Below are 25,431 nucleotides of genomic sequence, written 5' to 3'. Positions count from 1 at the left end.
CACACAGCCCGTATTCAGAAACTCTGCATTTGAAACAAGCTGTCAGGATTTCTGTCCATTTGTGATGTCACAAATATACAATTTTTAGACCCCTTTACGCAGTTTTAAATATAAACATTCTAAATGTGTCCCAGTTTATTTCCTGGTTGCGGTGTATGTGAATGTCATCAGCTGACAGGACGTACACATGGACCCAAGCTGTTGCCTAGCAATGCAATCCTGTTGCAATTCCGTCGAAATGCACTAAAACGGAGCGTTTCAGACAGAGGGTAAATACAGGCATATTCAGGCCGACAGTATGAGGAAAATAAAGTTGTTTTTAATATTACAGCATGTAAACATGTTCTAGTAGAAACACAAAATACAAGCATGAACCTGAAAAGGAGCATAATATGGGACCTTTAAATGTAAACACTGGTATGTTTTGGTGCGACTCTAACAATATATATATATATATTAACCCAGGTCTCTTTTGTTGTCCACATGTTTGTTTAAATAATTGTCATAGACTTTTCTGTTTTATAGTCAAACGAATAAAAACGACTGAACATAGTCAGAAGCATCAGAAGCAAGGCCGGATTAATTCATTTAGAGGCCCCGGGGCAAAAAGAAGCCACAGAGCCCTATTGGCAATATTGGTGTCTTCAAATGGGGTCGTGTTTACCGGGTTCATGAGAAGAGTCCATATGAACGCCCCCCTCTTGTGGTATTCACAACTTCGTAAGTGGAAAGTTAGGATAGCTCCGAGTTCACAAGTTGTAACATGTTTGAAAGGCGGAAGCCATGGAAGTACATTTTTTGGCGCATAATAACTTAAAATATTGTAATTTTAGTTGTACATTGTTTTTCTTCATAATTTTATAATTTATCTGAGGAAAATTTTCCTCTGTCATTATGCCTTTGCATTTTCTGCATTATGTTACCCGCTTGCTAAATCGTTAACCTCTGTGGCTTCTAGACACCGACAGTAACGTTAATGTTACCGTTGCTTAGCAGCGGTGTTCTCATGACTTAACCACTTGAATGCAAAGCATATTGTGTACACGACTTCCCATGTTGTAAACACGAGCTCACGAGTTTCATTTGAAGGCTCCATTTGTACCACTTCCACCATCTCTCTCTGTGCATTGTGTATGCATAGGCCTACTGACACTTAAAGGTAGGGTTTGTAGTGTTGTTCAAATACATTTTTTGTTATATTTGTTGAAATTCTCATTATATCCCAACAGCAGTCAATAAATCAAATGCTCTGTGGCTGTCCCAGGACCGTAATAAACCCGTCTAATCCAATCCAATGGACGGCCTACCTGCCTACCTGCCTGCGCTCACTCTGTCCGTGCACTCGAGTCTTCCACAAGCTGCTACCTTGACAGCTGTGAGTACTAACAATAGCCATGTTTTTTGTTTACGTTCATTATGATATGTTTATTTCATAATGATAATTTGGGGGGAGTGGCTTGGGAGGGAGGCCTGAAGGGAAGGACTGTCAGTTTTGCTGACTTAGCGACTAGATTTAGGGACTTTTGGAGCTATGTGCTGCTGGCTACTTTCATTGTAAAAGAGTTGTCAACACTGGATTGGGCTTTTCGGTTGGCTCATTTTAAAAATCTAGCGTACTCTTGCTAGTTTCTCCACATTACCGACCCTACCTTTAAAGTAAACACATTTATATATGGAATTACTTGTGAACAACAGGATTAAAACTAGTTTTGACACAGGACCCTTCTACATGACATATTCATGCTAAACACACACAGGTGATTTTAATTATTTTACATGATGATTGTTCACAGGAGACATTTTGACATGTCACAATAGGAAATGCACAGATGTAAACAATCAAATTAATGATGGCTGAATTGCTTCAGTTTCAGGGTCCAGGTGTTGTGCATATTCCGAAATATTTTTGTAGTTATCCAAGCTTCCACAAACCTAACACACATCTGGAGGTTTGGGTAGAACTAAAGGTCTAGGACCCGGGGCAGACAGAGAAAAATAAAAATGGAGATAATGATACTGACAGAATAATAAAAATGCAGCTGTGGAAGTACTTTTTGAAGATGCCTCTCTTTGAGACAAATTTGAGAGGACGAAATATTCACAAACAATAATGTCTCATTTAATTTACTGACACACTCGTTTGGCATTGACAAGCCTTTATTCATCATCCAGTTTCACTTCATACCTCTGTGGGGGTGCAGGCGTCTCCCAAACTGCCCTGTCTAACCTGTGTGCACGTACAACCGATCAGAACAAGGTCCTAACTTACTCAATAACAATGGATAAAACTAGAACAGCATTTGGCAACAACAGCCATATCAACAAAAAATACCTGTAAGCAAAATAACATTTTCAAAATAAAATCCACTGTCTCTGTAAGTTTTGTACAATAAGGTACAACGGAGCTGGTAAACTGACAACAGAAGAAGTGTCGTTGATGGTCGGTAGAAAAATGCAATATGCATTATTTCACTTCAGTCTGAAAACATCTATCAAGTGCTCGTGGGTACTCTTAATCGTAACGGTATACAATTACAATAGTATAAAGCAGTAGGTTTTTTAATCTTCATGCAGGTTAAATTAACAAATTTGCAATCCAATTTTGATCACAAAGTTCTGCATAATTCAAGGGCAATCAAACCAGATAACAGTGCTGCATATAACCTTCAGAAATGTCTTAAATATCTGTAGATATGTTTATAGAATAATCCGATGCCCACGATTTGTGAACCAGTGAACCATGCTTCCAATGTAGCATCAGAAGACCCTCAGAAATCACATTAGCTTAGACATTATTGTAATAATACAAATGTCAGAAAGTGGTGTCAGATATGAACTTTCTAAAGAAGAGCTGTGCTTGTTGTAGAGAGTGTTACGGTGCTGAATATTTATGTGGTTGAAGAAGAAATGTGAGAAGGAGAGACAGTGGGAGGGAAACAGACAACGGACTAAAAGCACTGAAATAAACAAAGTAAATGCTTTAGGTCCAGAGAATATGTTAACATGCAAAGATCGATCTGTTTTGACAAATCTCATCGTCTAATCAAAGCTACACTAGGCAACTTCACATGTAGGCAGCTCCAAATGGCAGCAAGATACATGTCGTCATTTCCTTAAAAACGTATTTTCCAGAAATATATTACATTTTGTAATCACCAATCACACGCCGGCTTGCTGCTGTTATCATTAGCTTAAATTTGTCACTTCTTGTCTTGACAAATAAGATCAGATCTGTGGACTCTCAATGCAGCTTTACTTTGTGTTTTAGGAAATGGAAATTAATCCTTTATTAACCTTTTGCCTAGCGTGGCTTTAAAGGACAAGGCTGGTATTATTTTTATTTTTCTTATTATCAATAAATCCCATTAAAAGACCAAAAACCAACAATGCATTAGCTTGTTTGTCAATGCTTTTCCTACTACTTCCTTATCCCGTCTGTGGCCCATTTTATTATTTTTTAAGTCAGTAATTCCGTAAAACAGCTGGGCATTATAGTTTATAACAAATGTGACTCAAGCAGGAGTAAATAGTGCATTTGTTGGGGACTATTTTCAGGGGTGCATTAATACACATTTGGTGAGCTAGTGAGTTTAACCGCAGCAGGATAGTGTTTGCAGGATTTACTCAGAATAAACGACAGTGTCCATGTTCACCACAATGAAGGATAATGAATGACAGTGAGGCTCAGTGTGTATTCAATAGTTTTAAACAACAATGGAGCTCTATGGCACACAGGAACAAGCTGCATCAGTAGCCAGTCCTTATCAGTAAGATCAACTCATTGTTGGTTTTGGTCTTAACAAAAATGTAGAATATCTACAGCCTTATCCTTTAAAACACAAACCGATACAAATCAAATGAAAGCAGCAAGGACAAACATGTGCCCCACATCGTCTTTCTACAGGCTGAGACATTTTGCACATCTTATTTCTAGGAACAGGAGTTAAAATGACTCAGCTTCCTGATGCTACGACTGGTACGGCAGCCAACGGTGTTGTCTGCACACGGGCTACGATGTAACACAGAAAGCCACGTTTACTGGCTGTGAAGTGGCCGTGAAAAGTGTGTGATTATTCTAGTACTACTGGAGGAGAGGGGGAAACCGCTATAAAACAATCTACAGTAGCACTGGCACTTGGACATTAATCATCTTAACAGTGACTAAGCACGAAACAAAGGGCTGTTGTTCCAGTTTGTGTTTGGTTTTTTGTTTGTGTGGTGCTATCATCATTATCCCCTTCAGTCTTTTGGTTTTCCTCCAGTTAGAAGAGTCCACTTAGGTCTCGACTTTCCCGTACGTGCCCTCCGGAGGGCGATACTGTTTGGGGAAGGCCTTGAGCTGGAGAGAGTTAAAGGCGTATTTACGACATCCCACATTCTTCATGGTGTTCTCTCTTCTGCAGCCCTCACTGTGGAGAAACAGAGGGTATGTATTATTTATTTCTATAATGGTGGAGGGGTTATAACATCTTTCATCAACATCAGCTCACCTGCGCATACAGTCCAAGGCCTGGTAGAAGACCTGTGGTGCGAGGGCGTGCTCCTGCTGCAGGATCTGACACTGCTCCAGGGTAAGGGACATGGCTGTGCGGTCCTTGGCGCTCTTACAGCTGGTGAAGCGCACTCCGTTCAGGCGGCGACACGCCTTCGGGGGTTCAGAGAAAGAGATTAGAGGAGGAAGACGGAGCTTTTAAATGTGCATAGAGAAGACACGGGAAGCGAGTCTACCTCGGCTGCTTGCCACAAAATCTCCACGTTCTTGCTCTTCTTGGAGTTCACGTTTTGGCTCAGCTGTTTAAGCAGCTCGGGCACACCGGTGGTGCTGCGGGAGCGAGGCAGGCCTGAGGAGAGAGCAGGGGTGGAACGATGAGTTAAATATGAGAACAAGATCCTTCTGATCAAAGTGTTTTGCATGTATATAAACTCACAGTCTTCTGGCAGGACCTCTTTAAACTGGTCGTAGTACGAGCTGAGGCGAGTCATGCTCTCCATGTTGATCACCTCTTGTAGTGACGTGTCTCCGAACCTGGACACACATTTAATATATTACAGTTGAAATCTTTCATGACTATCACACTTGTTCCGCCCCAAATAAGTAATGTAATTTCAAATTATTTCATCGGTTTAATGTGTTATTCAGGGAAATGCTTTTTAATGTCATATTCTCAACCCAGTTTTAAACTAGGATTCAGTGTCTTGCTCAGAGGCACATCAACAGTGGTTTGGCTGCGGCTTCCAACCAGCAACCTTGCTCTCATCACTCCATCTAATCAATTCTCATTCAAAACTTTTTTTATACTTATTATTTCCTCCGTTTTCTACTGTTCTCCATGTCTAATACTAATAATAGGAGCACCATGTGAATAAAGAAAAGAGACATCACCATTTAGTGTCATAAATACAATATATCACTGTATTGTGACTTCTGTTCATTTTCCTATTTACACTGTCAAATTGGGTGATACTGCCTTCAACATTTTATGTGTATATTTGTATATTAAATATGTTTTATTTTCCCTATTTCCACCTTATCGAGGTAACTAATTGGTCATTATACGACGATTTTCTTTTTTAAATGTTTTGCAGTTTCTTAATTTTTTTTTTTTCTAGGGACAAAATATTTGAAATTATTTTAAAGCCTCTAAAGGTGTTTTAGTTATTCTGACTGATTAGACCTCTGCTCAGGTTGAAGGTAGGTGGAGCTATGATGGAAATCGATTAGGTCATTAATCTTCATCTACTAATTAGAATGTTAAAGGTGCAATTTGTCCTGCCCTGACAGGTGCAACAAAGCTAACAGGAGACTCAGGAAGATGTCACTCAATTAGTCTATATACACCCACACAGTCCTGAGAAGAGGTCTCATCAGCCAGATTAACTAAAAACACCTGTGAGGGTGTTCAGAGGCTTTAAACATATTGTTTTCATATAGAAGACCTCATGAAAAAAACTGAAAAAGCTGTACACTTATACAACCTGACGTTTAAAGAGTGAGTCATTTTGAGAAAATGGCCATTCCACTTTTTTATATGGCAAAAGCACTTTAATAAATAGGTGTATAATAGGTATGTTTTTGAAAAGAAATTGACCTACACCTGCCATTTTCCTCTGGTGTGCCCTTTCTCCTCCATGTTCTTTCTGTCCTCAAACCCTCAACCTCTCCTGTCCTCTGATCTCAGTGACTCACCTCTCAGCCATTGTCTGCTGCTCGTTGATCCCCACGTTGAACAGGACGGGCTGCACGCGCAGCAGCATCCCGTTCTGGATCTCCCGCGGCAGCGTGTCGAACATCGCCCCGGGCATTGGGACCCTGACGTTGAAGCCGTTCCTGTTTCCCGTGATCACCGGCAGCATGTCTGGGGCGAAGCCCGAAGACGCCTGGGTAACTTTAAAGGTGACATTTCTCAGGTCCATCACTCCGACGCTCATATCCTCCAACATGGCCAGCTCCTCACCTTTAAGAAACAAGGAGTCATCACGGAAAGGTAACACAAAGAACATGCACTCAACCAAGGATGTTATAGTTTTGGTCCTGTATGTTTGCTTGATATCTCAAATCTAACTCTAGATTTAACATTTCTTAACATTTTAAACCAATTTCTGCAAGATTTTACAGCCTTGGTGGAGGTGTGCACTCTCATAGTGTTGTGTGTTGATACATTTCCAAACAAGCATACATGCACACAAGTTACCATAAGTGCTGAGCAGGCCCTCGTACTGCACCAGTAAGCCGATGGTGGGCAGCTGCTTGAGGAAGCCTGAGTCACAGAGAGAGGTCCTCAGCTTGATAACGAAACCGCAGATCAGCGCCGTCAGCTGGAAGAAGCACAACTCATATCAATATCAGCGATTACTGCTCATGTTTTTAATGCATATTAATTATCCAAAACTACACGTGTACTGTATGAAAGACAGAATAGATAGAAGTTGGCGGACCGTCTGACAGAAGACGACGTCACGGCGGTACTGTAGGGTGAGGCTCATGGCGATGGTGGGGGCGCTGTCCTGCATCAGCAGAAACACCATGGCCTTCTTGGCTTTGTCACTCATCAGAGACGCACAATCTGTCAGCGTGGTGAGGAGAGGGTACAGGGCGTCGCTCCACTCACCTGCAGACACGGCACACAGCATTTAATACACATGAATACACACAGGGAGCGTGCAGACACTGTAAAGAAAAATATTTAATGAACATGTGCATCTGTATTTAATGACTTTGACGTATTTAAAAATTAAGTATTTAAAATTAATGAAATCAAATCTACTAAAATTCACATTTATTGATCAATTGATCACATTATATTTGGGCCACACAGAGAATACTTCCCGGCAAACTGCCATAATGTCCCTATACTATCAAGTTATACGTCATGTTCACTTGGTTTAGTGCAGGGTCTCTCAACCTTCAGTCCTGTGAACCTGTTTACTGTAAGTAGGTGTCACGTCTTTGTATTCTGTTTACAAGAGAATGGAGGAATTGCCGGGTGCATCATATGGAAAATACGCTCAATTTCAAACTTTTTTAAAGTTTAATGATGAATATATAAAAAATAAATATCAATATATTTGTCCTGGAAATTTCCTGCAAACTTATCTGCATATCAAGCATCCCCACATGGACTTATAACTGCAAAATTTGCAGATATCCTTGAAAATGAACACATTTTAAATTCTTGTTTGAAATATTTTATTATTATTTATTTTTTTAAGTTGGTTAAAATTTATTACGTAATGTCTTAATACAATTAGTCCTATTTTTATTTTTTTCTATATTGTAAACAATTCTATTTTACACATAACTAATACATTACATAATGCTGTATTTTAACATTTCAAACACAAATCAAATAGCAGGAATACATTTTTTATGTACTTTGTACTATCTTTTAATCATATTTTATACAAGGATGTTCCTTTTTGTTTTTATTTATGTAAAGCACACTGAATTGCCTATGTGTACATAATGTGCTAGACTGTAGATATAAACTTGCTGTTGTTATTTGGGTTTAATCCTCCGTCCAGCACATACAAGGATGATTTGTAAAGAAAATATTGGTCTCACCTGGGGACTTCTTTTCTACCTCTGGGCTGACTTCTGCGAGTAAGAGAAAGTTTGTTTAGATAAACACATCCAGCGACACTGAAGCAGTTAATTATGATTATAAGAAGATGATAATAGAGGACATGATGATGATGATGATGATGGTGATGATGGTGCTTCTTGGTTACTATGGATACCTCATGAGAGTGAAACATTCATAGCAACCCTCTGATCTTTGTACTCATCAGTGAGATTGATCAGTACATCACTCACATCCCATACAGCAGTATGTGTGTGTGTGTGTGTGTGTGTGTGTGTGTATGTGTGTGTACCTTTCTTAGTGCTACCCGGCTCCTCGCTGGCCAGAAGGAAGACATCCTCCGAGCTGCTGTCGCTCTGGATTTTGTCTCGCTGCAGCAGCCGGTCCACCCTCTGGATCACACACTCCAGGCTCTTATCAACATTTAGCCAAACCTTCTCCTGCACACAAACACATTTACAACAAATGAACATAAAACAACACACACACATGAACATCAAAGAGGCAGATGGACTTTCTCTTACCCACTCCTCCTCTTGCACATCTGCCTGCAAGGAGGCACGCTTGTTTTTACTCCCTTCGCTGCCCTCCGGATGAGCCGCGTGGCGAGAAGGCGAGATGGCAGCACGAGACGGGGAGGTCGGGTGGCGGGAGGGGGAGCGCGACGGGGAACGAGAGGAGGGTGAAAGGGAAGAGGAGGACGGGGACGGGGTGCTTTGCAGAGTGGACTCTGGGCGGGCGGCCGCCAGGGCGAGGATGGCTGAGGCCAGCAGCTTGGAATCGCACACGGTCACCAACTGACGAGTCTGTGAGAGGAGAGGGAGAGGACACAGAGAGGCTTGTAATAGTGGTGATACTGTGGGCATTAAATAAACAGTGATTTGGGGCAAAAAATGCTCTTTAAAGTTCATAAACAGTGACATTAAAAATCAGTGAGAAAAGGCAGAATACATTTTTTACTTTATTTTCCGTAACAAGTGTGTGATTTTTGAAATTATTATTATTTTTTTTGCATAAAACAATGTCTATGAGATCCAATGGAATCCAAAATGACTGCTATGCCCTGCTTCTGAGAATCTGCCTTGTCTAAATCAAGCAAAAAAATCTATGTGATCCTGCCTGGAGCTCTGAACCAAGCTGATTTTTATCTGTATTTTCTCTCAATATTGCATCAACGCTTGAGTTTGTGGCTGTAATCCAGGTTGGTGGACTTCTGGACCTACTAGGACTCTGACAAACAGGCCTGACTGGTCATCAACTGCTGGTACAACCTGAGCACAACCTGCTAAGTGCTAGGTAACCGTGTCTCGTGGTAAAAACAAAAAGAACGCCACCAGCAATGAAGATTTTGTTCATATGGAAGTTTTGAAGGACATGCTTGAACAGCAAAAACACTTCTATGTGGAAATGCTGAACCGACAAGAGGCAAACTTTACATCTAGAGACTACGACTGAATCATGAAAGAGGTCCAACAATTAACATCCAGCCTGCAATTCTCCCAGGCTCAATTCGATGAGTTACCTCGTGTGGAAAAGAAGGTTAGATTACTGGAAATGCAACTGCAGTCCATGTCATCTCAGTGCAAGGTCAGTGAAAACAATGACATCATTTCCAAAATGGATTATTTAGAGAATCAGAACAGAGGAACTCATCGAGATAAGTGGTTGGTTTAACTGTAACAAATTATTTCTCATTATTAAGAAAACATCTTGCGTTCTATTCTTTTCTATTCTATTAGTCCTTTTTTTCTACTGCACTTGACTGCAAAAATTGAATTTAAAGACATTTTTGGCTTGCAAGAACTGATCGTTTCTGAGAGGCAATAAGAGTTGAGAAAAAAGGCGAGAGGTCAAGGAATCGGTGGACGCCAGAGGGAGAGTGAAAAAGAAGAAACTATAACGTGCTCTGAGCGCTCTCCTACCTTCTCTGACAGGATGGCGAGGGTTCTCTCCAGAGCGTTGGCTGAGCGCTCCTTGGCGGCTCGAGACAGACGTTCAGCGTAGTAACACACTTGTGTCTTCAGAGTGTTTATTTGGCCAATCAGCTCCTTCGCTTTCACGACATCCTGAGGCTGGTACGCCATTCGTTTAGAGCCAGAACCAGCAGAGCTTTGGGTGTGTGTGAAAGATGGAGACAGATAAGATAAGTACTGAATGGCAAACACAGCAGTGACAAAAAAACACACAACGAATTTATAATACAACACACGTAATCTCACCTTTCCTCCACATAAATCCTGATTGAGTAAGGCAAAAAAAATAAATCACAAACAGAGATAAATTATTCTCTCATAAATCCATGAAGCTCATGTATTTTCTGCTTTGCTCTACTCACTGTTTCCTGGCTTCTTCAAGTTTGTGCAGCAGTTTCCGGAGGCCGCAGCCTTTAAAGCCTTGATGATGGGCTGCTGGTGCACCAATAGTCACAACATCGTATGTCCGGTCTGATCAGAGGACGGTAATGAAGAGGATGGAATAAGATACTGACTAAACAATATCATTAAAACCTTGCAGTACAAATACCTACCATAGCCAGACTCTCCCTGTACTCTCATCCTCTGGATGTGCAGGTTAGTAGGAATAAACTCCAACTTCTTCTCAGCTTTCAAGGTACTAGACTTAAATGAAGGACCTGGAGGGAGCAGAAAGGAGGGAAGACGTTATTTGTATCTGTACATGCCGTAATAATACGTCCCAATGTGACCTTAATAGGGTATAGATACATCTTAATGTGATATTTTACATTAAAGGGGCACTCAACGATTTAGTATTGCACTTTCATAAAATTGTTCAAACTGTAAGAGACATGTAAAAAAAAAAATCAATGGTCAAAATTGATGTGGCAGAGGCCAAGTTTTAGTCCCTAGTAGGGGTCAAGCTCCAAAAACACTGGATCTTACACTTCCCACAATGACACTTAAAAGCATCTTTTTGTTAGTCCCATAGAAATAGATTAAAATCAATGTCGCAGGATTGTCAGAGCGGCGGCCAATTTTATGTGTAGCCTACCGTTGTAGCGGGCTAACTTCCATATAAACTACACCGACTTACGGCAAGTCGCTGACTAACTGAGGTGAGGTTTTGCAGCAAAGAGCAGCAGAGTAGTAACGTTATGAAGCATAGAGAGCCAGAGTAAATGAGTTTCTTCACAGGCTGTGAAGTAGGCTACTCCCTGTGACTGATTGACTTCGACATGTAAAACTGGTGGAGTGCCCCTTTAAAGTGATACGTTATAAAGAGCTTAATTGTGTTTCTAACCTTTGTATTCGTGCAAGTCACTTATGGTCTCCTGGTAGGTGAGGATGATGGTCTGATACTGAGTGATGATCTGCCTCCTGAGGTTCTCCCAGCATGCAGACAGCTCGCCCAGTTCCTCCAGCTCACACACCCTGCACACAACACAATTACACATTTACGATCAAGACATCCAGCTGATGCACTGATGATCTCACAGCTTGCTGTTAGTGCAGCTTGTTCAATTAATGTCTGCAGTTGAGCAGGTCCAACATCTCAAAACACCAACATTACAAGCAACCATTAGTGAAAACGGCAGCAGTGGGAGTCGTAATGATGATGTTTCGCTGACCGTATGATGATGATACAATAATAGAGTACAAGAAGAATATATAGTTCATGATATATCACACATTTCAGTTTAATGTCTACAAATGAGACATACATGCACTGTAAGAGGTTGCAATATACAGTAAATCTGACAGTATCATATCTTTCCACACTTTAAACTACGTAAGCGGTACATCAAAAAGGACGTCTTTACAAGATACTTTATGGAAAACTGGAAAACTCGATTTGCACTAGGAAATGACAGTACAGAGCAGTGTACGAGATATCAAATAAAGGAAAATGAAAGTTAAAAAAGAACAAAGAATGTAAAAGGTGAGACTGGTGGCTGAGACCGAGACAATCAAAATCAAAACAACCAAGACAAGTTGGAAATTGTCTTAAGACTGGACTCAAATACTGCAGCCCTGACAAAGAGTAGCAAGTAGACATAGCTTTGCTTTAAAGGGCCACTGCGCTACAACACCCTGCTGCTCCTATGCCTGTATACATTATAAGGAGTGGATGTAGTCACCATGACGTCACCCATTGGTTTGTTGGCTATGGTTTTGAAGCCTCGAGTTCGGCATTTTGGCCACGCCATCTTGGTGTTTTACAACCAGAAGTGACACGAGAGGGTGGAGCTAAGTACAACCAAACGCTAAATACGACATATTTAGGTGACAAAAATGTTACAATTAACTTTCATGAACTGAAAACACACTGTGAAAGGGTTAAAGATGAAAACACAGACAACTCCCAGACCGGACAATGCCGTGATAGCGACCTGTCAATCACAAGGTAGCCACGCCCTAAAGCATCCCCTGCTTTATGCTCTAAATGGGACCATAATTTACTAAATGAACATCATGCTGTATTGAAGAAGACTTGAAACTAGTGATTAAGACCATAAACTCATGTTTACAATATTTACTGAGTGTTTATCAAGTGAGAAGTAGGCTCATTTTCTTATAGGCTTCTATACAACCAGAGGAGTCGCCCCCTGCTGGCTATTAGAAAGAATGCAAGTTTAAGGCACTTCTGCATTGGCTTCACTTTTCAGACCCGGAAGTTGCCCACTGTCCTATACATAGATGTTGAAGCTTCTGATCAATATATCAAGACAATTTTCAACGTTACCTGACGGCGTCTTCCTCCAGCAGCAGCTTGACAAACTGTCGTGGAATATGCAGGGAGAGCGCGCTCTCCGCCATCTGCTCCAGGATCCGAAGGTGGTTGCCGTCCGTGGTGGGGAGCCGGTACGTTCGTGACATGACACCCCCGAACGCTGAAGCAGACCGAACCATACTATCACAGCATTGAATCACCAGAACACAGCTAGCAATCCAGTTACTAAACTCTCACATAGTGATACAGGTTGATATTTAGTTCATATACTCACCAGCCTTTAGCAGCGGGTCTTTACACAGAGATGAAGACTTGGATTTAATGCCCATGGATTCAGTCAGGCTTTCATCAACAGGGAGAACCATCTGACACACACATATAGACAAAAAAAAATCATAATCATGTTTTGCCTAAAGAGAAACTTCATGTGTCTTTCTTTCCTCATTCATTGATCTGTGACCTGTTATTAAAACAATACAACCAGAAATAGGCTGAGGGCGGATATACTGTACTTAACCAGGCAAAACAATAAGAGGTTAAATAGATATTCAAGGGCTGCAACTATTATGTTTATTATCAATTAATCTGCAGATTATTTTCTTGATTTCTTGATAATTGTTTGTCCTAAAAAAAAAGTGAAACATGCCAATCACAGTTTTCAAAAGCCCAAAGTGATGTCATCAAACAGTTTGTTTTTGTTCGACAGTCAAAAAATAAATTAATTCATTAATTCATTAATTTCAAAAATAAATATATATGTAAATATATATATTTTCATAAAATTGTTTGTTTTGTTCGGCAGTCAAAAAAAATGTATAAATATATATATTTATCACATAAGATGACAAAAAGCAGGAAATGCACACAACTGAGAAGCTGTTGTTGATGTTTAGTATTTTGCTAGAAAAAGGGCTTAAATGATGAATTGATTATAAAAATATAATTTTTCTGTCAATCTAATAATCGATTAACCAACCAATCACTTCAGTTTTCATACTTTCAAGTATTTCTGCCACTCACCCTCCCATTAACCGTGTCTCCTCTCTGTAATCTTGCAACAGGAGCTCTCTGCTCACGCTTCTCCTCTATCTGCCAGGCGATGACGGTGATGTTTCCCACGCGCTCGTTCTCCGCCGACCTGACCCACAGTGACACAGAGTGAGTTAAACATCCCTAAACCCAAAATCCAGCAAGTGGTGCCGTGTCAATCATTATGTCACTGATAGAGGAAGAGGGCACAGTGTGTTGTGTTACCTGAGAGTCAGGTGCAGTCTGTGGTGTTTGTCCTGCAGCAGCTCTTTCACAGAAAACATGGACGAACCGAGCATGTACATCTGCCACATAAAAACACACACACACCCAAAAGATTTAGAGGATTTCACCCACACATAAGTGAAGACTATACAGGATTTGAGTAGATAAGAACTAAGGAAATGTGAAGACAAGTGGTTTTGTGTTGGGGCTTACCGTTCCCTGTGTGCGGTCCTTTACATCGTAGACAGAGAGCTTGACCTGAGTCTGCTGATTGACCTGAGAGTCCTGAAAGAACGCCACGCTGCTCAGGAAGATGGGGTTACTGGTGCCCTGAGGACAGACAGAGACAGACAGAGAGCGGGAGAGAGGTGGTGAACTGGTTTTGAAGTCTCCAACAGCAGGCAGGAAGCAAGGGAAAGCGAACAGTGGGGTACCTCTATGATTTCAGTTTGAGCGTGCTTGGTCCAGAAGGCCTGGGGCGGAGTGGTGCAGCTGACGGCGACGAAGCTGGTCGGCTTACGGTCCAGAGAGGGAGTGACCAGCTCGCTGCAGGCTGCAGAGACATAAAGTATAAACACAGGGAGAGATTACAGGCGGTGGGATTTAATGGTGGGGTGGTCACTAATCCTTGGGCCAAGGGAGGAATTGAATACAGTATTTTTGAGTTGTTACGACTTGACAAGCAGCTGTTGTTTCCAGTAATGCTTTCTGGTTGGATAAGTGATAACAATTAAACAAGTCTTTCCACACAAAAGGGTATAGTCACTTCTTGACAAGATCATCCTTCATCCTTTAAAGTAGCATCACATGGTGTTTTTGCCCAATAATGGGAAGCTGTAAACATTGATACTAAATCAATATGGTGAACATGTTAGCAAACACTTGCCTATTTACAGACATGGAGCAACATTATCATTCATTTGGAGGTGTGTTTCTGGGTGAATGTAAGTCCAATATTTACTCTCCTTTTATGACTCAACTCTGTCTTTGAAACTGTATAATATCCTGCTGTGTCCAGTTGGGCTGTAAAACCTAAACAATTAACTGAAAGATGCTAAAAAACTGCAGTGTTGGGTGATAATTCTTTGTGTGTCACTACCAGCACATTACACAAAAATAACAATTAACAATATTGATTAGTGCAGCTTTAAAGAATAAGGCTTAACTATTATTCTTTAATTTCTTATTGTCAACAAATCCCAAACTCTTTCTTGCATAAAATTTGGGAAAGTGGGATATTGTTGTCGTCAGGGCCACAGCCAAGGTTTTAGATTAGTAGTACTGTATAAGAGTTGATAATTGTCTTGCTACTTTTCTATTTTGATTGATTTGAGCCTTTTGAAACTTGAGTGGGCGTTTCCTTTGTGTGTGATCATGGACACACCTCCAACCCAGCTGTGGATTATCATGCAATTATGGGCTGTATTTAAAGGGTAAATTTGGTATTTTTCAAATTGAACCCTATTTCCCCTATGTTTTTGTGTCTAACTGACTAATAGTGACAACAATTTCTGAAATTGGTCCAGTGTTGAGGGAGAGTGTTGTAGACGGCAGCAATATGGTGCTATTGGGGCAAGCTGGCACCGTCATTTACGTCCTCTAAAAGTGCTTGTTTATGCCATGACAGGCTCTGATTATTGAAGTGTCTGACATTATGGAAAGAGTCTCGCTGGAGGAGAAGTCTAGTTCTGAAATCTGGAGAGGTGACGTGTTGCTGGAAGAAAACAGTAAAATAGTGGAATACATCGGCGAGTGCCAACCGGACAGAGTTTGTTGTGTTGAGCAGGACTTGGACACAATAACAAACAGACTGGATCAAGAGAAAGTAAGAAAAACATTTTCTATCTCTGTAGGTTTCTTTTCCATAATGTTGTCAGACACTCTGAGCCTGTCAGTGGCAAAAACAAGCACTTTTAGTGAACGCAACGTCACATTGACGCTGCTCACTTGCCCTCGCAGCTCGTTTCGTGGCTGCCGGTTACAGCGTTCTCTCAAAATACTGGACCAATTTCAGAAATTGTTGTCCCTATTAGTGACTTAGACACAAAAACATGGGAAATAGGGCCAGGTTAAAAAAATAAAGAAGTTACCCTTTAAGCACTGTGTCACTTTATGATTGTTTATGTCTTGAAAGAAGTCCTTGTGACCAAAACATCGACATAAATCAATGCAGAGGTGATAAGTGTGTGCAGGAATTTACTTTTTTGTTTGGAAGTGGATCTTTGGGGTAATTAATTCCCGGCACCACAAAGGAGACAAAGCCAGTGGTGTGTGTGTGTGTGTGTGTGTGTGTGTGTGTGTGTGTGTTGCCTTCTACTCTTCCTCCTGAACTTACCCACACTAAACTCCAGCACAGGCTCGTCTGGATCCTGACTGTTGCCTGCAGGATGGAGAGAAAAGAGGAGGGGGAGATAGTTTTTTTTAACGCCTTGTTATTTCATCACCAATGAAGTAAACAGGTTACCATGGCAGCAGTTACTTAGTTACCCGAGAGAGCCAGCCCCATCATCTCAGCTGAGAGATCAAACGTGTTGGCCCGGTAGACCGACCACGGCCGATGGCGGGGGCTGCGCTCCTTCCCGGACATGGTGGCTTCACGTCGGGGCTGAGGATGAGTTTTAGAATAAAAGGGGCTGAAGAGCGGAGCGATGTCGAGCAGACTCCAAATCCAAACTCCAGTCTGTCACGCCAGCTCCTTGTGTCTTTATGTCCACGCTGGTTTCCTTTGTGTGTTGATCTGAGCGGTCACACGTTTGTCAATGATGAACCTGAAAGAACATCAAAGTGATCATCTGCTGTCCCCATAGCAACAGCCGAGACAGACTGGACATCTTTGATACTGATGTCATCCTTTCATCGAGACGGCAGCTGAGCTCAGAGAAATTAGACAGAATTAGAAAACTGCTTGTAATTTGAAGGTTGCTGCTGGCTGCACACATGCTCAGCATCACATTACAGTCGTCAATACGCAAGGTTAAAGCAATGAATGACGAATGGAAGTTGGCATGATGCTCCACTCTGAGATGAGCAGCGCATATGAGTGGTTTCCTGTCAGACTGATCTCTTTCCCTCTGATAATGTGTTAATATAGGCAGTGGAAATAAAATTCAGTGGGGGAAAAGTGTGACTTTTCACACAGCTGTTGGAAATGAGCCAGAGAGCTGCAGTACACTGAATCTTCACCTTCCATCTCCTGATGCTATTTGTGCTTTCCTGGTGTTTTTTCTTCTTTTGGACAAACGTCCACGCACGCACAGACATTTAGATACTGAGGTAAATGTCTTTTATGAATTAAGCCAATCTGCTCCAGACATAACAGATAACCTCGTCATGTGGAGGCTCAAAGAAGCATCAGTTATTTCCCAAGTAGCTTCCCGGATACCGTAGGAATTGTCTCACACAACTTTCTTTTTTTTAATCTAAACTTATAATTCAGTATTTTATGCCCTTGTTGCTGTATGGGAAGATTTTTAGTATGAAGAACCTTGTGTCTAAACAGTGCCAATAATCAAAAGTAAAGCACTTCTTACAGCCACTAAAGGAAACAAAAACTAGAATTGTTTGCCTCCGCCAACCACTCATGTTGCAGTTTACATCCATGTCTGTCCAAAATGTTATCACTTCATCCTATTAATTAATTATTACTAAAGAAATATTGTGAAATTGTCATAATTAGCATATGAATTCTTGAGTCATGTCCAAAAATGTATTTTGTGAGGTCACAGTGACCTTTGACCACCAAATTCTAACCACCAAACGCCGTCAGCGTCACTTTTCGGTTTTTCTTAATGTTGTGAATTGAACAAAACACTTATTTAGGATTGTGAAACAAAACCACTTAGTTAGGTTTAGGAAAAAAAAAACATGGTTGGGCTTAAGATTACAGTGAAAATGTGACTTGACGTTGTGAACACGGGACACGAACGAACAACTGATTGTAAAGTGAAATTGAAATATAACTCACGAGACACAAACAGCGGTCTCCTGGATGAAAGCTCTGTGTGGTTGGACCTGTCCACCTCCTCTCCCACCCACCCCGTGTGTCTCTTTCACTCTTTAAACTACGTCAACACACCACTTTCCCTGTATATTTACTGCTGCCGCAGATGGGTTTACATTTTAGTTAATCGAAAGTACGTCACATACTGGCGCTCAAGGGGTGCCTTGTACGGCGGTATCGTACACCGACGACCGTGGCAAAGCGTTGGTATTTGATGCCCTGATGTACGTACGGACAACACAAAAACATAATGCCTCTGGCCACAGCTGTTGCCAGCGCGGAGGCATAAAAATGACGATGCGACAAATAATGTATATGTTGTCATCTTCTGAGGAGCATGAACTTTCTCGCCCGTGTTCTTTAAATCTTTGAGTATAATTGAAAGTGTCACATAAATGTACCACAAAGGATGACATAACTTGTTATGGACTAGTGCTCATGAACAGGAAGTTCTGACCTGCCAGTGGTGTGACACAAAGGGTCAGGGGGCCAACAAGAAAATCATCAGGGGGTCTTAAAGAGACAAGCGCTAAAATGGAGCGTTTCAGACAGAGGGTGAATACAGATATATTCAGACAGACAGTATGAGAAAAACAATGTGTTTTTTTTAACAATACAGCATGTAAACATGTTCTAGTAGAAACCCAAAATACAAGTTTGAACCTGAAAATGAGCATGATATGTCCCCTTTAACATCTATCTTAACATATGAGAATTCAATGAAATTATCTTTTCATGATAGAAACGATGCCGGCTTGTTTATTACAACCTCCTCACTTAAACCACACACGCTTGGGCCTTACATAGCTATTATTATTCCACCATATCCAGTAAGTGCTTGTGGTGTAACCGTGACACTCACTTGTTATGTCGGATGCTTATTTTTGGACAACGATGCAAAAGCCACAACGTAAAAGAGCTGCTCATGTTGTTAACTAGATAACACGGCACCTGCCAAATGTATGTGCAACAGTGAGAGGACAGGAAGCTGAGGCTGTGCCAAGTGTGGCACACACAGAGTGAGAATCAGCAACAAGACAATCAGGCTGTCAGTGTATTGATTTAGCTCCCGCAAAGCACAACTAAGCACAAATATGAACCACAGAAGAAGTGAGGCACAGAGGAAGAAATAGAAATGTGAAAATGTGAAAGGTTAAGAGAAAAGGAAAAGGATGCAGCAAGCGGTCTGATGACTAACCAGAGCTGAAAGGTGATTCAGATCGCCCTTGGAGGTAATGTTTACTTTTCCTGTGGCGAGTCAGATTCAGTTAACATTTCGTCTTTAGTGCTTGTGTGTGTTTCTGTTCATTTGACACTACACCGAGAACAAATGTGTGTGTGCCACCGTGCATTCATGTGTAAAGACTTCAGCATCGGAGGGCTATTTTTACACGTGACTCTGTTTTGACGTCACACGCCGCGCACAAATGAAATCTCCCAGTGACTCACACACACACAACCCTCAAAGTCATCTGCATAGTCACACACACTAAATCCAGAGTGTGAGCGTGATGCTCTCTGCCAGTTTAATCTCTGCTTTGGCACCTTCGAGTGAGACCAAAACAGATGAACATGACGGCGTGGATGCTCTGCCTCATTAGGCTGTGCGTGGGAGTTATTGTCAATGGGTGCTGTCTTTTAAAATGCTGTAATCTGCCCGAGGCGCTGAAGGGAGCTCTCTAGGAAACCCACAGTGGATCTAATGGAGAGCCACGGGGAGCCCCAGATCATCATCATCATCACATCTGTCTGACGATCAGCTACATGCAGTCTGCTTGAAGGCAGACCAAACGCCAGGGAGTAGTGCTGAAACATTTGGTCAATTAACTGATTCATCAGTAGATGGAAAAGTCATTAACAACAATTTTGATGACTGTTTAATACCAAAAATGGCAAACTTTCTCTGGTTCCACCTTCTCAGATGTGAAGATTTGTTGTTTTCTTTGTTTTACATCATTATAAACTGAATATCTTTGAGTTTTGGTCTGTTGGACGGACAGAACAAAACATTTGAAGACGTCCCGAGCCATCTTATGGAATAAATAACTAATCGATTAATCATAAAAATATCAACTATAGAAACTAAATTAAAATGGAAAGATTGTTTTTATTATCAATTAATCTGCTGATTATTTTCTTGACTAATCGGTTGGTCTATAACATAGTGAAAAATGGCCATCACAATTTCTTACAAACCCAAAATAAAGTTTTCAAAGTGCTTCTTTTATTCGGCCAACAGTCCAAAACCCAATAATATTCAATTTACTGTTACTAATTGATTAATTGACTCATAGTTTCAGCTCTGCAACTATTCATGATTTTCTGCTGATTATTTTCCCTTGGTCTATAAAGTGTCAGAAAATTGTGAAACATGCCCATCACAATTTCCCAGAGCCCAAGGTAACCTCGTCAAAGTGCTTGTTTTATCCAACCGACAGTCCAAAAAACTATAATGATGTAACACGTTGAAGAGCAGCACATTTTCATTTTTGAGAAGCTGAACCAGAGAATATTTGGTATCCTTGCTTGGAAAATGACTGAAGTGATTATTTGATTACCAATGATTCGGCTCTTATTGACAGATAATGATTTGTTGTTATAGATTCCTGGGTTCAAGTTAGGGTTGGGCAATATATCAATATTAAATCAATATAGTGAAATGAGACTAGATATCGTATTAGATTTTGTATATTGTGGCATAAGTGTTTTCTTTTCCCGGTTTTAAAGGCTGCATTACAGTAAAACGATGCAATTCTCTAAACTTACCAGACTGTTCTAGCGGTTCTATTGTCTGCCTTTACCCACTTTGTCACTATATCCACATTACTGTCTCATTCTGTAAATATTTTGTGAATGCACCAATGGTCAACCCTACAATATCGATATCAAGGTGGCCTATTTGGTCAAAAATATTGTGATGTTTGATTTTCTCCACATCGCCCAGCCCTAGTTCAAGCACCTTAACAGCATCCACACTGATGAAGTGCCACTGAGCAAACTGACCAGCTCCACAGCTGCTGCTCTCTAGGTGACCTCTGACCTCAAAAAGACGAAACAGGTCCGTTGAAGACGGTGACTATTTTGGTTTTCCAGCTTTAAGGAAAGAAGAAGATACGATGGTGCGTGAAGGAAGCAAGTGGAGAGGAGAGGATTCAGGTGGTCCTCGTGGTAGACAGTCCTCTGGGGCGGTCTGGAGACTAAACTGACCCAGTTAGTGCATGAGACTGGCGGCACACAGCTGGCCCCCTGCAGATGCTGTCAGCACCGGCTGCACTGCAGTGCCTCTCTCTCTCGGATGTCCTCCTCCTTAACTCACCTCCTCCTCATCCCTTTAAATCTTGTCCCCCTTCTTCTGCTCTGTCATCATTCCTCCCCGGCCCTCTTTCTTTTAGTGCTCTTGTGCCGTCTCTCTCTCTGTGTCCCCCTGTAACCTCGGTGTCCCTCTCAATTTCAATTTACTGATCCTGTTTCAGTCCAGAGCTGAGCTGTGTTGCCGATGAGTCTGATCTACAATCGCCTACTTGATGTAGAAATGTCTGGCGTAACCATGGACACATGAACGGCAGACTCCATCCACGCATCTTTAAACTGCTTTCTGATCGAGTTGATCAAAGAGGAGGATGTTTACTCACAGGAACGTTTATCCACACTGAGGAGGAGGTAACGTCACGCATAAAGAAGCTCTTGTCACCCAGACAGCAGTAAACTGAGCATGAGGAAGAAAACTTCGATGATGATGATGATGATGAATGAACTCTTAATGATGCTAAAGGATCACACACAGAGTTATACTGTGGGTGGGTCTTTACTGTAGGTATCAGGAAAAACACTGAGGGCTCAACTAAAGCTGCAGTGGGTAGAAATGGAGCAAATATGATTAAAAAAAGTAAATTTTAAAACGGTCACTATATCCTGACAGTAGTGTATGAGACAGGTAATCTGGAAAAAAAAATCATGTGCCTCCGTGTCCTCCGGCAATCCTAATGGCATCTGCAATCATTTCACAGACCGGAGGAAAACAACTAATCAGAGTCGAGCTGGAGTCTGCCGTCTCTGAGCAGCTGTCAATCACTCGCAAACTCCGATCAAACGGCCAAATTAGGCAGCACTGATCAAATATGAATCAATATTCTGTTACTGTAATGACTATTTCTCGCATAAAATGTTTTCAGACACATCTTGTAGTGTACTGTTTAACTGTAAAATTAGAAAGTTTGTGACCTGGCAGCTGTGTTGAGATCAGTTGAGGAAATACCAAGCACCGCCCACCCAGCCGGAGCAAACTTTTTTCATTTTACAGCTAAACAGCACACTACAAGATGTTTCTGAAAACATTTGAGGCGAGAAATAGGCATTACAGTAACAGAATATTGATTCATATTTGATCAGCGCTGCCTAGTTTGACCGTTTGATCGGAGTTTGCGAGTGATTGACAGCTGCCTCAATCCAATGAACGCTCTAGATTATTTAAAGCCTGAAAACAGAGCCATGAGGAGGTGCAGAAGTCTAGTTTTCTCTCAGAACACTTGAATTACAATATGCTGAAAGATTATTATGGGATTTTTGCCGAATGACATTCTGCCTACTGCCACTTTAAGTTCAGAAATCTTCAATTTATCTCTCAAAAATCTGCATCAAAAACACACACAATAGCACACACAGATGCAAAGAGACAGTAAAAGAGGACACAGTTAGAGGTGAAAGTGTAATTTAGTTCCCTCTCTGTTATGAAAAGAGTGAAAACAATGATTTAACAGATCAAATCTTAATCCTTTCCACTCTGTTGGGAGCATCTGGGAGGCCTGCAATGGCGTGACACATTGCTCCATGAGCAACACATCCGGTTTCAGATGTAATAGATATAAAAAAAAAATATATATATACATGTAACATTATAATCCTTCATCAAAACCTACTGGCCTTCTGTAAAACCTGTGGGAAACCGAGCCAGCCTGTGTGCGTGGAAATAAAAAGGCTGTCCAATAGAAATCTATTTATGGCAGCACTGGCCAATAATATTGTCATTATACTTATAATATTCCCTGACACTGGGACAATAACAACTATTGCGTCATGATGTATCTGCTGATGCTCATCCAGTGATGCTGCTGCATGGTGCTGCAGGACGAACAGTACTAATGAAAACACACGCCCTGGATGGGAATAAAAACACATACGTCGACATTTGAGACCTTGCTATGTGGCTGTAAACATGTCTTATTCTGCTGCTGCTGATGCTGCTGGTGCTGATGATGCTGATGACAGCATCTATAGTGGGGATGAAAAGCCCTCGACAAACCGTCAAATGATGAGATGACAGATGAGAAACACACGCAAAAAAGAGACATATCATACCGTTTAGAGAAAGGCGTATTGATGCGCATCCTGGTTGCTACTCGACGATGTCTGCAGTCAAGACTCGCCCTGACTCCCTCTGACACATCACTGAGACGTAATAGCTCCTCTGGGTGCAGCTCCATCTTCTCTCCACCGGGGGGCGCTGTCGGCTCGGTCTGCAGAGAGACACTGAACCACCACAGAGACCATCACATGATGCTGCTGCTGGAGGTGGAGGACTGGATGTTCAAAGATTGGGTATTTTGTACAATAACAACATCTCTGTCAATTGAATATGATGGAAACACAAGTTAGGAATTATAAACATGATAAATACTCTATGTGAGTCACAATCATTTGGCTTCAGAAGCTCTTTCTTTGGAGGAGGGTATGAGGGTATTGCAGGGTATACAATTTGATAAGAGCCCCCAAGCACTGCTCCCAATAGACTACTTACACACCAAAAAACTGACAATAACCTGATATTTTCAGGTGGAATTTCATTCATTCATTCATTCATTCATTTCATTCTCACTGTGCAATATAATTTTCCACTTGTGCAATTTTGTTAATAGTCTGTTTATTGTCAATAGTGTATATACTGCTCCTATTTTTATACTTCTTTCTATTTGAATGGTTCATATTTTGTTACACTTTGTTTAGCTCTTTTTTACTGTGTTAGCTGATGCATCTTGTTTTTTGCACTATCCCCTTTGCTGCTGTACATTGCAAATTTCCCCACTGCAGGACTAATAAAGGGATATCTTATCTTATATTATCTTAAGTCCCCACATCAATAATTTTCATATTTGACCTGAGTTCAAGTTATGAGATACTAAATCAGAATTTCTTTTTACAATCAACAGTTCAGATGATGAAGGCGCTTGCAAATGACTAAGTAGTGCAACATGTAAACCATACTTTGGTGTTTCATTTTTAACTCTGTATTTAAGATTTCAATAAACTTATTTTTTTCTTTTTTTAAAAAAATAAATTAAACACTGACAAAGAGGAAGATCTTGGGTAGACAATAATGACAATAACTATGAAATTAAATTTAAATCATACCCTCTAAACTAAAATAGTAGTATGCAAAATGTTCACATGATATAATAAAATGATTATGAAGGTAAGAAATTATAAAAACTACTAATTGTATTTAAAAATGATGAAATACCGAGTTAACTTTCAAAATTATTTCAAAATAATGAATCCTTTAAAAAAAAATAACTAAACTTATTATTGAAAAGTTGTAATGATAAAAAAATAAAACTACCAATGATAAATCAGAATTATGAGATAGTAAGTTCAAACTTTGCATACTAAATCAGAATTTTGAGATCAACACAAGTCAACACAATTATATCAAAATTATTATGGAAAGGTAAGAAATTATTAAAAAATACTAATAGTAAATCCAAATTATATAATCCCAAGTCAACATTCAGACTTTCAACATTACTTAAAAATCATGCGATAAATCCATTTGAAAAAGATGAAATTAAACTTATTGAAAACTACTAAGAGTCAATCAGAATTATGAGATAGTAAGTTCAAATTTTGACATAATATTATAGGAAAGTTTTGTCATTTTGAGATACTAAATCTGAATTTTGAGATTCTAAGTCAACACAATTATATCAAAATTATTATGGAAAGGTAAGAAATAATTAAAAAAATGAAAAAATAGTAATAGTAAGTCCAAATTATATAATACCAATATCAACATTCAAACTTTCAAAAATATTTAAAAATTATGAGATAAATCCATTTGAAAAAAATGAAATAAAAAACGACTAATAATCAATCAGAATTATGAGATACTAAGTTCAAATGTTGACATAATATCTCCTATTATTGGAAACGTTTGTCATTGTATTAACATTTTATCTCTACTGATTTTATTCTTTCCTGTGGAAATGTGTTTTCATGCTTAAACAGACTCAACCAGAGATGGACAGATTTAACTAACTGTCTTATTATGCTGAAACACGTTTGATGGCAGAATTCACTTTTTATGTTGTGATCAGCGTTGAATTTGAGGAAGAAACAACTTTATACTAGCCAAGA

General features: G+C 40.4%; 1 protein-coding gene across 2 annotated transcripts; it reads right to left on the bottom strand.

Moving 5' to 3' along the window:
• Nucleotides 1–1,737: 1,737 nt before the first annotated feature.
• Nucleotides 1,738–23,587, bottom strand: inpp4aa (inositol polyphosphate-4-phosphatase type I Aa). 2 transcript variants are annotated; one of them, XM_037788886.1, is made up of 24 exons: nucleotides 23,380–23,587; nucleotides 16,512–16,792; nucleotides 16,360–16,404; nucleotides 14,459–14,577; nucleotides 14,238–14,354; nucleotides 14,025–14,104; nucleotides 13,791–13,908; nucleotides 13,045–13,135; nucleotides 12,783–12,930; nucleotides 11,340–11,470; nucleotides 10,609–10,713; nucleotides 10,417–10,525; nucleotides 10,301–10,318; nucleotides 10,004–10,190; nucleotides 8,606–8,887; nucleotides 8,374–8,521; nucleotides 8,063–8,095; nucleotides 6,937–7,109; nucleotides 6,693–6,816; nucleotides 6,188–6,455; nucleotides 4,929–5,026; nucleotides 4,729–4,841; nucleotides 4,491–4,645; nucleotides 1,738–4,409 (listed from the first exon to the last, which is right to left on the bottom strand). In XM_037788886.1, the coding sequence occupies exons 2-24, from the start codon at nucleotides 16,609–16,611 to the stop codon at nucleotides 4,277–4,279; spliced, it is 2,895 nt and encodes a 964-aa protein (XP_037644814.1). In that variant the 5' UTR covers nucleotides 16,612–16,792; nucleotides 23,380–23,587; the 3' UTR covers nucleotides 1,738–4,276. The 2 variants fall into 2 exon arrangements, with proteins under 2 accessions (XP_037644814.1, XP_037644815.1); XM_037788887.1 differs by lacking the exon at nucleotides 10,301–10,318.
• Nucleotides 23,588–25,431: the final 1,844 nt, after the last annotated feature.

The sequence above is a fragment of the Sebastes umbrosus genome, chromosome 13 (assembly GCF_015220745.1).
Source record: "Sebastes umbrosus isolate fSebUmb1 chromosome 13, fSebUmb1.pri, whole genome shotgun sequence".
Classification (NCBI taxonomy): domain Eukaryota; kingdom Metazoa; phylum Chordata; class Actinopteri; order Perciformes; family Sebastidae; genus Sebastes; species Sebastes umbrosus.
This window is presented reverse-complemented; position numbering and strand designations above follow the sequence as displayed.